The 13,665-nt window shown below is 38.9% G+C and overlaps 3 protein-coding genes across 3 annotated transcripts; all 3 read left to right on the plus strand.

The window, feature by feature from the left end:
• The first annotated feature begins 749 nt into the window (after window positions 1-749).
• Window positions 750-4,052, plus strand: LOC145689648 (uncharacterized). The gene has a single exon (XM_081763836.1). It carries the CDS (start codon window positions 750-752, stop codon window positions 4,050-4,052), a length of 3,303 nt encoding a protein of 1,100 aa, XP_081619962.1.
• A 4,894-nt stretch (window positions 4,053-8,946) lies between these two features.
• On the plus strand, window positions 8,947-9,582 carry LOC145689649 (uncharacterized). The gene has a single exon (XM_081763837.1). It carries the CDS (start codon window positions 8,947-8,949, stop codon window positions 9,580-9,582), a length of 636 nt encoding a protein of 211 aa, XP_081619963.1.
• A 188-nt stretch (window positions 9,583-9,770) lies between these two features.
• Window positions 9,771-10,472, plus strand: LOC145689650 (uncharacterized). The gene has a single exon (XM_081763838.1). The coding sequence runs from the start codon at window positions 9,771-9,773 to the stop codon at window positions 10,470-10,472; it is 702 nt and encodes a 233-aa protein (XP_081619964.1).
• The last annotated feature ends 3,193 nt before the right edge of the window (window positions 10,473-13,665 follow it).

Here is a 13,665-nt window from a genome sequence, read left to right on the forward strand (position 1 = left end):
AATATTTCCAACATGAACGTATTTCATATTCGTCTGAAAACATTTGACTATGCCAAATACTGCGCAGAATGGACGGAGCAATGGCAACTGTGAATCAGTATAGAACAGGAATCTGTTGAGAAATAACCAATTGTTACCTTCCTTTATTTCTTTGTTCTTAGAAGTAAGAACAAGGCAGCACGTACTTTTGGTGTGGGTCTCGTAAGCAATTATGGCTGCAATGCAATCAACCGCAAACTGAAATTATATATTTGCCTTGCTTATGGAATGAAGCCCTTTTTGTCATTCATCGGCCCGTTGGTACCACGCTGGCATTTTCAGCCCCTTTTGTGAAAAAATTGGTACAATTCTACTCAATTCAGCACCATTTAACAAATACTTGTCACATTTTCAAAAGTATCAAAAAGACTTTTCTACATCTCACGTTACTGATACTGTGTTAACTGTTAAAAACGCTGTTGAGCATTAATTCTGTGACGATGCACCGCAAAACGCTATGAACCTTGTGTGGAAAATTCGTAATTCGCTATACTGGGAAACAAATTGTTGGGTTTGTTATGGCAACATTTGTACCGAGTTTTGTTCTTCTTTTGTTTTTCTTTTGTTATTCGCTCGCTCGTTTTTGTATCAGCAGTAGTGCAAGTGCTAATGTTAGAATAAAAATAGTACTTTTTGCCTTCTATAATATAATATTAACGTTTTATTGTAACATCTGGCGACCGTGACACGACTGAAAAACAACTTAAATAATGGAGAAGGCAAAAAGAGTGAGAACAGTGGCGAGAGCTGTATTTACAAAAATCACAAAAAATGTGGAGCAGTGTTGTAATGCCGCGAATGTGAACATTGACGAACTTAAAGTGAACTTTGAATTATTGGAGGATAAATACAGGGCAGTTGATGAAGCACACAATGAATACATTGAACTGTTATTAAAAGAAGAATTCGAAGAAGAAGATTTGGTTCAGGAAACAGAAGCACAAGATAAGTATGTTCTGACATTTTATAGTCTTCGTACGAAAGTTCAAGAGTTGATCGATAAGCATGCATCAAATTCAACTCGTGATACAGACAGTGTTTCGACAGAAGGTAAGAAACGGGGTATTAAGTTACCGGTAATTGAATTGAAGAAGTTTGATGGTGACTTAAAGAATTGGTTACCGTTTTGGAGTCAGTTCAATCGAATCGATGTGGACACGAATATCGCAAACAGTGACAAATTTCAATATTTAGTTCAGGCCACTCTACCCGGTTCAAGAGCACGCCAATTTGTTGAAAGTTTCCCGTTATGTGAAGAAAACTATCCGAAAGTGATTGAAGGTTTGAAGTCACGTTTCGGTCGTGAAGATACATTGGTAGAAGTGTATGTGAGGGAACTTTTAAAACTGGTGTTAAGCAATTTGAACAGTAATAAGCAATTAGAACTCAGTGCCTTGTACGACAAAATTGAGTCACAATTACGAGCATTAAGTACATTAGGAGTGACGACAGACAAATGCGCAGCAATGCTGTACCCACTAGTGGAATCGTGTTTACCTGAGGAACTTTTGCGAGCATGGCAAAGGGGAACTACGAACTATGGAGAATCTACAGTGGAAAATAGACTGGAAAATTTAATGTTGTTTGTGAGAAAAGAAGTTGAAAGTGAAGAGCGAATAGCACTTGCAGTTGCAGGCTTTGATTTGAAAGATACTTCCAGTGTGATAAAGAAAAGGAAGGATCGAAGTAGTCCCACAGAAACTGTTCCAACAGCGGCAGAGTTAGTTAATTGTAAAGGTGACCCAGAGAAATGTATTTTTTGTAGTGATTTTCATGTTACCGAAGAGTGTTCGAAGGCACGTAACTGGTCTTTCGAGGAAAAAACAAAGGTGTTAAAAGCGAAGGGTTGTTGTTTCAAATGTCTAAAACCGGGGCACGTTAGCAGTAGATGTAGAGTAAAATTAAAATGCGCCAAGTGCAAGGGACAACATTCATACATTATGTGCAAGGGACCAAAAGGTAACAAGGGAAATGACGGTACAGTGAAACAAAGTGTAACGAAACCGGTTATTGAAAATACATTAACTAATAACGTGTATGCCGAAACGTTTTTGCAAACATTAGTTGTAAAAGTAAGGGGTCAAGAGACAGAAAGGGAGGTAAGAGCAATTATAGATACAGGTTCCCAACGATCGTACATTCGAACAGCTACCGCATTGGAAATGGGATACGAAAGTGTTAAAAAAGAAAGTGTTACGCATGCACTCTTTGGAGGTATTTGTTCTGCACCTTATGAACATAGTTGTTATCAAGTTAGGTTGTATAGTCTGAAAGGAGATTATGCATGCAATTTTGAAGCGCTGAACCAAGATACAATATGTAGCAATGTGACGTCAGTAGTTGAAGGTCCTTGGATACAGGAGTTAAAAAATTTTGGTGTAGAAATTTACGACAGGAACCCTGGCGCGATAGAAATTTTAATTGGTTCTGACATTGCAGGAAAACTTTTTACTGGGAAAAGAATTGTGTTGAAGTCCGGATTGGTAGCTATGGAAACATTGCTTGGTTGGGTTTTAATGGGCAAAGTTAAAGTACGTGGTGATGTTAAATTCTCGTCTATGGCAACGATGTCCATGTTTTGTAAAGAAGCATCTATAGCGGATTTATGGCGGTTAGATGTTCTTGGTATCACAGATCCTGCGGAAAAGAAGACAAAATTGGAAGCTCAGCAAGCAGTAATGGATTACTTTAATAAGACCGTAGCTATTAATGAGGAGAAGAGGTACGAAGTAATGTTACCTTGGATAGAAGGACATCCTACACTTCCTAGTAATATTGAGATGTGCAAAAGAAGATTGAATACACTTATTGCTAAGTTGAAGAAGGAAAACCGTTACGAAGACTATCAACAAGTGTTGAATGAGTGGATATATGATGGCGTAATAGAAGAAGTTCCACCAGAAGAAAAGGATAGAGAAGGGTATTATTTACCTCATCGCCATGTAGTCAAGGAAAGCAGTACGACGAAAATACGTCCCGTCTTCGATGCATCAGCCAGGGAGAAAAATTATCCTTCATTGAATCAGTGTTTAGAGAAGGGTATTAATTTGATCGAAATGATACCCTCAATTTTGATAAAGTTTAGGTTAAATAGAATCGGAGTTGTATCCGATATCAAGAGAGCATTTTTACAAATTAGTGTTTGTAAAAGAGACCGTGACTTTTTGAGATTTTTGTGGGTTGACCAGGAGGGAAACGGAAAGATATTTCGTCACAAGCGTGTAGTTTTTGGGGTGAACTGTAGTCCATTTTTGCTGTGTGCAGTGATAGAACATCATCTTAAGTTAGAAATGGAAAAACAAAGAGAAGGAAAAAGCCAATATTCCAGAGAAGTCATCGCTCAGCTTTCGAAGTGCTTTTATGTGGACAATTGCGTTACCAGCGTAAGGAATGAAGAGGAGCTTCATCACTTCATTAATGAAAGTACCCCAGTAATGGCGAAAGCTGGATTTGAGCTGAGAGGGTGGGAGCACACTTCTTTTGGAGAGATGGAGCAAGACAACGGAGTACCAGTCTTAGGTCTACAGTGGGAAACGAAATCTGACACTTTGGCAATAAGACCAGAATGCTGCGACGGGTTGATACCAGAAGTTCTTACTAAGAGGGTTATTTTGTCGTTTGCAAATAGGATATTTGACCCCATAGGGATTACTTCTCCAGTGACGTTGTATCCAAAGATCCTTTTGCAAGAAATTTGGCGATTGGAATTAAGTTGGGACGAAGAAGTACCAGGGGCAGTAAGGAAGAAATATTTACAGTGGGTAGGTGAATTGCCTTTGTTGAAAGAACTTTCATTTCCTAGATGTATCCAAGGAGATTCAGAAAATTGTTGTCTACATGTGTTCTGTGATGCAAGTGAAAGAGCCTATGCTACGGCAGTTTTTCTTAGAACTGTTACAAGAGAAAACATTAATGTGCAGTTAGTACAAGCGAAGACAAGAGTTGCTCCTATAAAGAAATCAACCATAGCAAGATTAGAATTATTGGCAGCTACTATTGGTGGGAGAAAATGAAATGAAATCTTTGAGTTTTACGTCCCACGGTTATGCCGGTTAGGCTAAAGGAGACGGTGATGATGAGTAATGAATGAAACGGTGGAATGAAGAAAGTGGGAGGAAACGGGAGAACCCCGAGAAAACCCACGCACACGGTGTTTGTCCACCACAAAGTTCACTTGGCGGGGGCTGGGATCGAACCCGGGACCCCAAGCACCAGAGGTGAACGCTCTACCACTGAGCCACCGCGGCCCCTATTGGTGGGAGACTAGCTACTTCTGTGATTGAGGCCTTGAATCTTGAAGGTATACAAATTTATTATTGGACAGATTCTACAACAGTTCTTGCATGGATTAAACGAGATGAGCAATGGAATACTTTTGTTTGGAATCGAGTGCAAGAAATCCGAAAATTAAGTGAAAAAGAAACTTGGCATTACGTACCAGGAACTATGAATCCGGCGTATTTACCATCGAGAGGATGTACTTTAGAACAACTGCTTGAGTCAAAATGGTGGGAAGGTCCTTCGTGGCTGCGAAGACCCAAGGAGGAATGGCCAGAACAGAAGTATGAGTATAAAGAAGAAATTATTACACAGGAAAAGAAAAAGACGGTCTCATCAGCTATGCTTAATGTTGGAAAGGAGGACAGTGACTGGTAAGGTAAAAGCCCCAGTGTTCGACCATGCTCCAGTATTCGACATGCGGAAATTAAAACGCATAAAACAAGGTATTGTGCAAGCTCAGCGGTTCGAGAATGGGTTGCGCAACATTGTGTACGTCCTGGCATGGGATGTGTAAATAATACCTGGTTTCGTTAGTCCAGCGTCGTCGGTACTGAAGAGATCATCATTAGAGCGCAAGATCTGACTGTTTTTCTTTGTGTTCTTTAGTCAATTAGTTAGCGGTAAGTATGTGATAGTGACTTTTTTTCTTATTGTTAGTATAAGTGTATGTCATCACTGTCAATAGAATTTTCTGCTATTTACCCATAGTTTAATGTTTTTGAGAGTTAAATACGAAACACAATGACAAACGATGTTATTCACCCTCTGTCGAATATTGGAACACTAATTTATAGCAGTGCTCTAAAGTTCGTCACCTATGTCGATTACTGGGGGAAACTATATGAAACGAATCACAAACACCAGTAATCAGGATATGCAGCGAAAATAAGTTCTGTCCAAATTTCAGCCTTCTACGAGACTCGGAACCAATGTTCGACCACCCGTGACGAACACTGGTGTTCTGACCTGTCGAAGACTGGTGATTGTGTTAACGTGTTGTGTTGACCCCTCACAATAATCCCTGCTATCATCTGAAAACTATATAGATAACCGAAGCAGGAGCAGGAATTACTGTACAATATAAAAACAACTTTCAAAAATAAATAAACAAGTAAACAGATAAAATGCCAAGATAATTTTCCCGATACATGAACAGTGTCAAAATGGACATATGCAGATCCAATTTGAAGAGTTCAATGCTACAGTGCATAGACTGGACGTCATTTAGCATAAAGCAATTTTAAATCAAAGCTTTTGTTTCCACAGAAAATGCAAATTTCTCCGTGAATACATACCCTTCCCCCTCAATATAAATAAGGGCTAATACTGAGTTCTCTGACATGGAAAACTGAACCTACATGAAATCTTCCTTTGTATATATATAAAGTTAAGACCTCTGATTTAGAGATACAGTACAATACTAGTACAACGAATTTTACTTAAACTTTCGAATTTTTCGTTTTAAAGCTTTCGCAATAGTAAATTATTTTCCGGGATTTAAGATCTTTTCGTCACTCCGAACATTTCGTTAAACTGACGTTCGTCATACTGACATTTTCTGTATTTGGGCAATATAAACTTAATGGGAGCTCAGCAACAGCGGCCATAAGTTTGTGGAAACTACTAGCGCATTTTACGTGATCCCATTTCTTGCAGTTAATATGCATAACTAAATGTGATATTTCATTTCAGGGAATTTTTAAAATTTATTAGTGTGTTAGTAATTATTGCGTTGTCTTCTTTCCAGAGATGTCGCGGAAGGACAAAATATATTTAAGGTACGCCGAGGACAGCATGGCAGCAGCACTAAGTGACGTGGATAGAGGTTTGAGCTATAGGCAGGCGGCAGTAAAGCACAATGTACCTCGTGTCACGCTCATGGATAAACATAAAGGTCGAACTCCTCTTTACAGAAGGATGGGACCAAGAGGCATCCTGTCACCTGAACAGGAGGAATTGCTCTGTACGTGGGTGAAGACAATGGCTAAAGCGGGATTTCCTGTTTCGAAAGAGACGTTTCTTGCTAGTGTTCAAAAGCTTGCTAAAGAGCTAAACGTGGAGTTTTCTGGCAGAAGTCAACCAGGAAGAAAATGGTTTGAGCTGTTCCGTAAAAGACATCCAGAGATTACATTTAGGATCAGCCAGAATTTGACTAGTCCTAGGAGATCAGTAACTAGTCAGCAAATACAAAGCTGGTTCAACGAAGTGGAGGAATACTTAAAAGAACATAATCTAATGGAAGTTTTGAAAGAGCCTAACCGTGTTTTTAATGCGTATGAAACTGCTTTTTTCCTGAACCCAAAACCAGGGAAGGTGCTCGCTCCAAGAGGAAGCAGGACGGTTTACACTGCAGCAGGTGCAGATGAAAAACTCAATCTAACTGTTCTCGTAACAGCCAATGCAGCAGGGGTTATAGCGCCACCAATGATTGTTTACAGATATGCTCGTATTCCTCAGGTGATCGCAGAATCCGTTCCAGAAGGATGGGCTATAGGGAGAAGTCCGAACGGGTGGATGACTTGTGAACTCTTCTTCGAATATATTGCCAACATCTTTGTGCCATGGGCAAATCGTGAGAATATCCAATTTCCCATCATCTTATTCATCGATGGCCACTCCTCTCACGTATCAATGCATCTGAGTCAGTTTTGCAAGGACAACGGTGTGGAATTAGTTGTCTTGTATCCAAATGCAACACATCTTCTACAGCCAATGGATGTCACAGTATTTCATGGACTAAAACAGGTCTGGCGACAAAAGGTAATAGACTGGCGAATGAAGAATGATGGTCGACAAGTTGACAAGCAAAACTTCGCTTCAGTCCTTAAAGAAACTCTCAGTTGCATCACTCCGACCACTGTGCAAAATGGATTCAGAAAATGTGGTTTGGTGCCATGGAACCCCACTGTAGTATCGGTAGAAGAGCACGAGGTACCTACTGTGAGTGAAGATGAAAAGACATTCCTAATTATTCTTGAACAAAAAATTGGCAAAGATAAATTAACAGTTTTCAAAGCAAATCGAGGAACCTGGTCAGGAGCCGTAGAAGACACCTCGCTATATAACTTATGGCGGGCATCGAACACCACAGCTGAAGAGGTAACTGAGACAGTGACCACAGGAGAAGACGGCGCGAGCGCAAGTTTGTCTACTGAGCACCGTATCCAGGATATGCTGCAAAAAGTCAGAAGTCTACACCCATCGACAAGTCATGGTGAAAGTTGTTCTGCAGATGCATCACCGACCACTGAAGATCAAGGCAAGGACGCAGATACATCGACAGAACACGATGCATATCAAGGAACTCCTCAAAAAGTCAAGAATGTTCAACCATCGACAATTCGAGGTGATGTCACTGAACCTTGTGGAAGTATGAAGGTAACCCCAGGAGTGCCATCTCCATTTAAACGGGCCCTGTTTTGGCCAACACCAGCACCCGTGGCTCCAAAGAGAAGAAAGGAAAAATTACCAGCCGTTGTCACTTCGGAAAAAATGATAGACTATTTTCAGAAGAAGGAGCAGAGGAAAGCAGAGATAGAGAAAGAGAAGGAGGAAAGAAAATTAGCAAGAGAGAAGAAGAAATTAGAAGCCAAAAGTAAAAAGGTGGCAAAACAGACGCTACTATCATCAACCTCTAGCAGCAGCGGGGATGAGGCAATATCTCTGCACGAATCGGGCAGCTCAGAGTGGGAAGAGGAAGTTGAAAACACAGATGATTTCATCAAATCACCCCAAGAAGCCGAAGTTAAAAGTGGAACTTATGCTATTATCAGGTTTAAGGGGGGTAAGAGGTCAACAACTGTTTTCAAGTTTCTATGTGTTGTGCAGAAAGTGATGGATGATGGTATTATGGTTATGGGTCTGAAAAGTCACAACACACCAAAAACTGAGTTTATAGTAAATGAGAAAGATGTGTCAATGGTAGACTTTCAAGACATTGAGTGTATTGTGGAACTTAAAGAAATAATCAAACGAGGGGAGAGAATTATATACAAGTTTGAAAACCCTCTGCCGGTCAAAGAGTTTTAAGATATGATTTATGTTCTTACATTTATCTTTTCACTGTTTCCATGGAATATTAACTTCAGTATTAAAACACAACACTATCATTTCTGTTCATTGAAAACAATTTCTCTGAGGAGTTTTAAATTAACTGGTTCATAGGTTTAAGCTAGCTTAAGTTATAAATCAATTATTAAAATGTTTCTTTCAGTTTTAGACAAGATTTTATACCTCTGATATATATCCATGATTTTATTTTATTTGATTAAGATTGATAATCATTTTTCATAAACTAGAACAGGGTGTCGATTACTGGTACTGGAACATGTCGAATACTGGTACTGTCGACTTCTAGGGGTGTCGAATAATGGTGGATGTTCAACATGTAAAAAACAATATTTTTTTGTTCATTAATTTTTATGAAACTAAATGATTTTTATTTGAAAACTGTTCACAACATTGTGAACTTTATAACAGTTTTTCTTTTGTTACTAATCTCTTTGTAATATCCTATATAAAAAATAAATACTGTCATTTTCATCACTAAGCGGTCGACTACTGGGGCATTTACCTTATTATCGGTATCCTTCGAAGTACGAAAAATTAGTTCGCATAATAGGTTGGATGAAAAGATTTATTCATAATTGTCGTTCTAAGCAAAGAAGCAACGAATTGTCTGTTGAAGAATTGTTATCAGCAGAGAAGACTGTTATTAGACTTGTTCAAAAAGATTCCTTTGAGGGTGTTGGCGACAAGAATTTGAAATCTTTGTGTCCGTTCGAAGACAATGACAAACTCATCAGAATAAAAACCAAAATTACAGAACTTTCAGATGTTGAAACCTTCCGTTATCCAGTTGTGTTGCCAAGCACACATCCAGTAGTAAAAATGTTAGTGTACGATAAACATGTGGAAGCTTGTCACGTTGGTGTTCAAGGTTTGTTGAGTCTTCTTAGGGAACAGTTTTGGATACTCAAAGGAAGAAAAACTATTCGATCTATAATAAAGCAATGTGTCATATGTAAACGATATACTGCCAAGAAGTTGGAACCAATCCCTGCAGCCCTACCCGAAGATAGAATCAGAGATGCAGCAGTGTTTGAAGTAACGGGAGTGGACTTTACCGGACCAGTTAGACTACGAGATGGAGGAAAGCTTGGATTTGTATATTTACCTGTGCAGTATATAGAGCAGTGCATTTGGAGCTTGTTTCCGGATTATCAACGAGTGACTTTCTTCAAGCCCTTAGAAGATTTATAGCGCGTCGAGGCCGTCCTTCGGTCATTTACAGTGACAATGGCACGAATTTTGTTGGCACAGAAAATTTATTGAGCAGACTGGATTGGGAATGTATAACGTCTTTTGCAGGTGTGAAACGCATCAAGTGGAAATTCAATCCACCCAGTGCTGCTTGGTGGGGTGGATGGTGGGAGCGTTTAATTCGATTAATGAAAGGACTGTTAAGGAGAATACTTGGGAAGGCTTCGCTAAATTATGAAGAATTCATTACAGTGTTGTGTGACTGTGAAGCTGTCATGAATGGTCGACCGTTAACTTACGTGTCTGATGATAGTTCGGATTTATTAGCTTTAACTCCAGCTATGTTTCTGCAGCAAGTTAGAGAAGTAGGAGTACCGGATCTCGACAACTTGGATTCCGTTAACCTACAAAAACGGTTGAGATATTGTCATAAACTCAGGGAGCAGTTACGCAGTAGATTTCGCAGTGAATATTTGGGACAGTTAGTGCAGCATTGGAAATCTAAAAGAGACCATAGTGAAATAAAAATAGGGGATGTTGTACTTGTAGAAAACGAGAACTTGAAACGTTTAGAATGGCCTTTAGCAAGAGTTGTGGAAATATTACCTGGACGTGACGGTGAAGTACGACTTGTGCGCTTGAAGACACGTACCGGATTGATGATGAGACCAGTGCAACGAGTTTTTCCCCTGGAAGTTCATTCAAATGAGACACCACAGGTGTTGAAAGAACCAGCAGTGTATCCTAGTGATGAACAAATGGACGGAGTGAGTGATAAAAACACAAAGACTGAGTGTGAAACAAAACTTCAAACTGTTACAACTCGAACTGGTAGAAAAGTGAAACCTCCTACCAGATTAAATCTTTTGTATATACTTAAAAATAAATAATGTTTGTTGTGGTTGAGTTACTAGTCCCCTCAACGTAACTCAAGGTGGGAGGATGTTGGGTTTGTTATGGCAACATTTGTACCGAGTTTTGTTCTTCGCTCGCTCGTTTTTGTATCAGCAGTAGTGCAAGTGCTAATGTTAGAATAAAAATAGTACTTTTTGCCTTCTATAATATAATATTAACGTTTTATTGTAACACAAATAATGCTAGATGGGTGCATCCTCGCCAGACATGAAGGAGACGAGAAAGAAGTAGTGTGGTGGAAGTTTTAGCTTGAAATCTTAAAAAAAAAAGTGCGTTTGATTTCCTTACTATACATAACGAAGATAACTGTTTTTTTCTTTTAATTTGCGGCCTCTGTTATACTTCCCACTTCCGAGAAAAGTTTCACCTACTCCTACGGTTGTTTGGAATCCTCCTATTTGGATGTTTTCAAAATTTAATTTTTAAAAGAGCACTTTCTTGCTTTGGACTCTCGGAAGAGGTGGGGGGAGTGTTCTAGAACTTTACCTCCTTTAGTTTCGTGTTGTAGAGCCATGTATTACACTGGTATAAAATAACGAATTCAGCCCTTTTTGTTTTAATTTGGTACTATTTTTCAGGCCACTCCAGAGCTAGGACTGTGGCAACACTGGTTGTTCTCATTGTGTGTGTGGGTGTTTGTGATTTGCGATGAGAAGGTATAATTTATGATATTTTTTTTTGTTATAGTTTGATATAACGTAGGAAGATTTTGTTATTAAATTATTTACTTTTTGTAAGTAAACTGTACATAAGTAGGATCACTTGAAACTAACGTTATGTGTAACACGTGCATTTGCATAAGGTGGGAAGAATTGGCATAAAGGGCCGCGGTGGCTCAGTGGTAGAGCGTTCACCTCTAGTGCTTGGGGTCCCGGGTTCGATCCCAGCCCCCGCCAAGTGAACTTTGTGGTGGACAAACACCGTGTGTGGGGGTTTTCTCGGGGTTCTCCCGTTTCCTCCCACTTTATTCATTCCACCATTTCATTCATTACTCATCATCACCGTCTCCTTTAGCCTAACCGGCATAACCGTGGGACCTAAAACTCCGAAAGATTTCTCACAGAATTGGCATAAAATTGCAAAGTAAAAATACATGTAAAATATATTATTTAAAATAAATATGGCCTTTATGCGACATAGTAGGTCCAAGATATTCAGGTATAAAAGCATTGGGTTAACTTTACAACGCCCGCTCCAGCAGGTATACTCAGAAACGAGAAATTACACTGTAATAACTCGAATAATTTCATGAAAATGGACCAAAACTTACCTAACCTTAAGCTAACTCGTTCCTAACCCCTACAGTACTTATTTGTATCTTTAGTCTACCCTACCGTACTCTACTAAAAAGGGCCGTACTTATCGATGCGCAGCTGGAGCGTGTCTTGTAAAATTTACCCAAAGCATTAAAATTGTGACACATGTTAGGAAATTTACTTAATTTAAAAAGTGTCTCAAGGAAGTTGTTGTATTCCTCGGTGCAGCTTCACTTGTTTTGCGCATAAACACTCGGACTGGACATATGACAAAACTAAAGTGTAGAAACAACCATTGCTGGGTGGGTAATAAATAACGAGTTGTATCTGACCGATTTAGGGCATTGGTTAAAGGGATGGCACTTAGTATCTCCTCCAAATGCATGGACAACTCCGGAGTCGGTACTGTTGCTTGAAGTGAGCCGTACGCCCTCCGTCGCTGACGCGCCTGCTCCCTACGGACGCACCCTCTCGTTAACTCTCGGTCCTCCTATTACGCTCCTGCCACAACTCGGTTAGATTGGATTTATGCTTTTTATTTTCCACCTACCATAAATCGGTACATGTTTTATGAACTTGTAGCTTTTATGTTATATGCCTGCATTTTATTTATACTTATCACATTTACGAGTAACGGCCCCTAAACTCTTAAGAAGTGATTTGGGGAAAAACTGAATAATACGTGATTAAAGTGCCGAATAGTAAGTCCAAAAATATAAAAATTACCAGAAAAGAAATAGTAAATTGGTTATTATTCGTAGAATTCATGCTAACTAGTGAAGTTTAATGTGTTATTTTGAAATGTGAAAAGCTGTGTTTTTTCGTACTATTTTGAGTGCAGGAATGTAGATGTTAGACATAAGGACGTAATGAGGAAATTAGTTCACCGTATTGACATTTTGATTTTGAGTTTTATAAAAACAAATGTTAGCGAAGAAGAAGAGTTATTACGTTTCGTGGAGCAGCACGGATTATTGAAGTTGAGCAGGAAATCTGGTAGATGTAGAAATGCATTCAAAACGTACAAATAGAGAAACAGTTACATACTCAAATGTGAACATCGTGTTGATGGTTAATCAGTGAATGTCACTGGCAAATATCGGCAGTGACAGGTACTCTTTTGCGAGAACAACTAACTTATTGTAGTGCTTTTATTGACATCCTTATTTATCCGCATACCCATCGTTGCTGAGGATCCTTTTCCCTACGGACGCATTCCCTCGCTGCCGCTCCTGCTCCTCTGCTTCGCTCTAGCACTTTTTGGTTTTTGGGTTGTCCACTACAGTTTTTATGGCATGTGTTCGGACGCAATATTTACACATAAATCGGTGAATCCTTTTTACAGTGAGTGTGCACCGAGGAATGCTTGAGGAACGCGTTGTAAGTTAGTAGCACATTCTTAATCCCGAAAATTTCGCACTTTCGCAATTACATTCACACTATCACTACAATACAGTGAAACCTGTCTGTTGGCCACCATCGGTTCCATTGAAAAGTGGCCAACTTACAGAAAATAAGTGTAATTGTATTTTTAGAATAGGATTTCTAGTAATACTTGATTGTAAAATTTTAATGAAGAATGACACAAGAGCTACTTTTAAATAATGTATATATGTATACAGAGAAATCATAACAATATATAGTACTAATAAAAAATATTGCAGTATGTTTAATACATGTACTAGTCTGGTACACTGAATTATTCGTATTGAAAACAACTTAACACATACAACCATAAAACAGAAACTGTACGCGGTTTATTGAAATTGGTATTGTAGCACACTGAATTATTCAGATTGAAGAAAAGAAAAGCAAAGTTATAAATTGAACAATTTATATGCAGTTTGTTTTCGACAGTGACAAATGTAGATACCTTTCGAAAAAATAACAAAAAAATTGTTATACAATTTAT

Source organism: Thermobia domestica, chromosome 7 (assembly GCF_964235325.1).
Source record: "Thermobia domestica chromosome 7, izTheDome1.hap1.1, whole genome shotgun sequence".
In the NCBI taxonomy this organism is placed as follows: domain Eukaryota; kingdom Metazoa; phylum Arthropoda; class Insecta; order Zygentoma; family Lepismatidae; genus Thermobia; species Thermobia domestica.

What these genes read in the sequence shown, in the direction of transcription:
- LOC145689649 (XM_081763837.1), top strand. Translation starts at nt 8,947, where the DNA reads ATGAAAAGATTTATTCATAATTGTCGTTCTAAGCAAAGAAGCAACGAA.
- LOC145689648 (XM_081763836.1), top strand. Translation starts at nt 750, where the DNA reads ATGGAGAAGGCAAAAAGAGTGAGAACAGTGGCGAGAGCTGTATTTACA.
- LOC145689650 (XM_081763838.1), top strand. Translation starts at nt 9,771, where the DNA reads ATGAAAGGACTGTTAAGGAGAATACTTGGGAAGGCTTCGCTAAATTAT.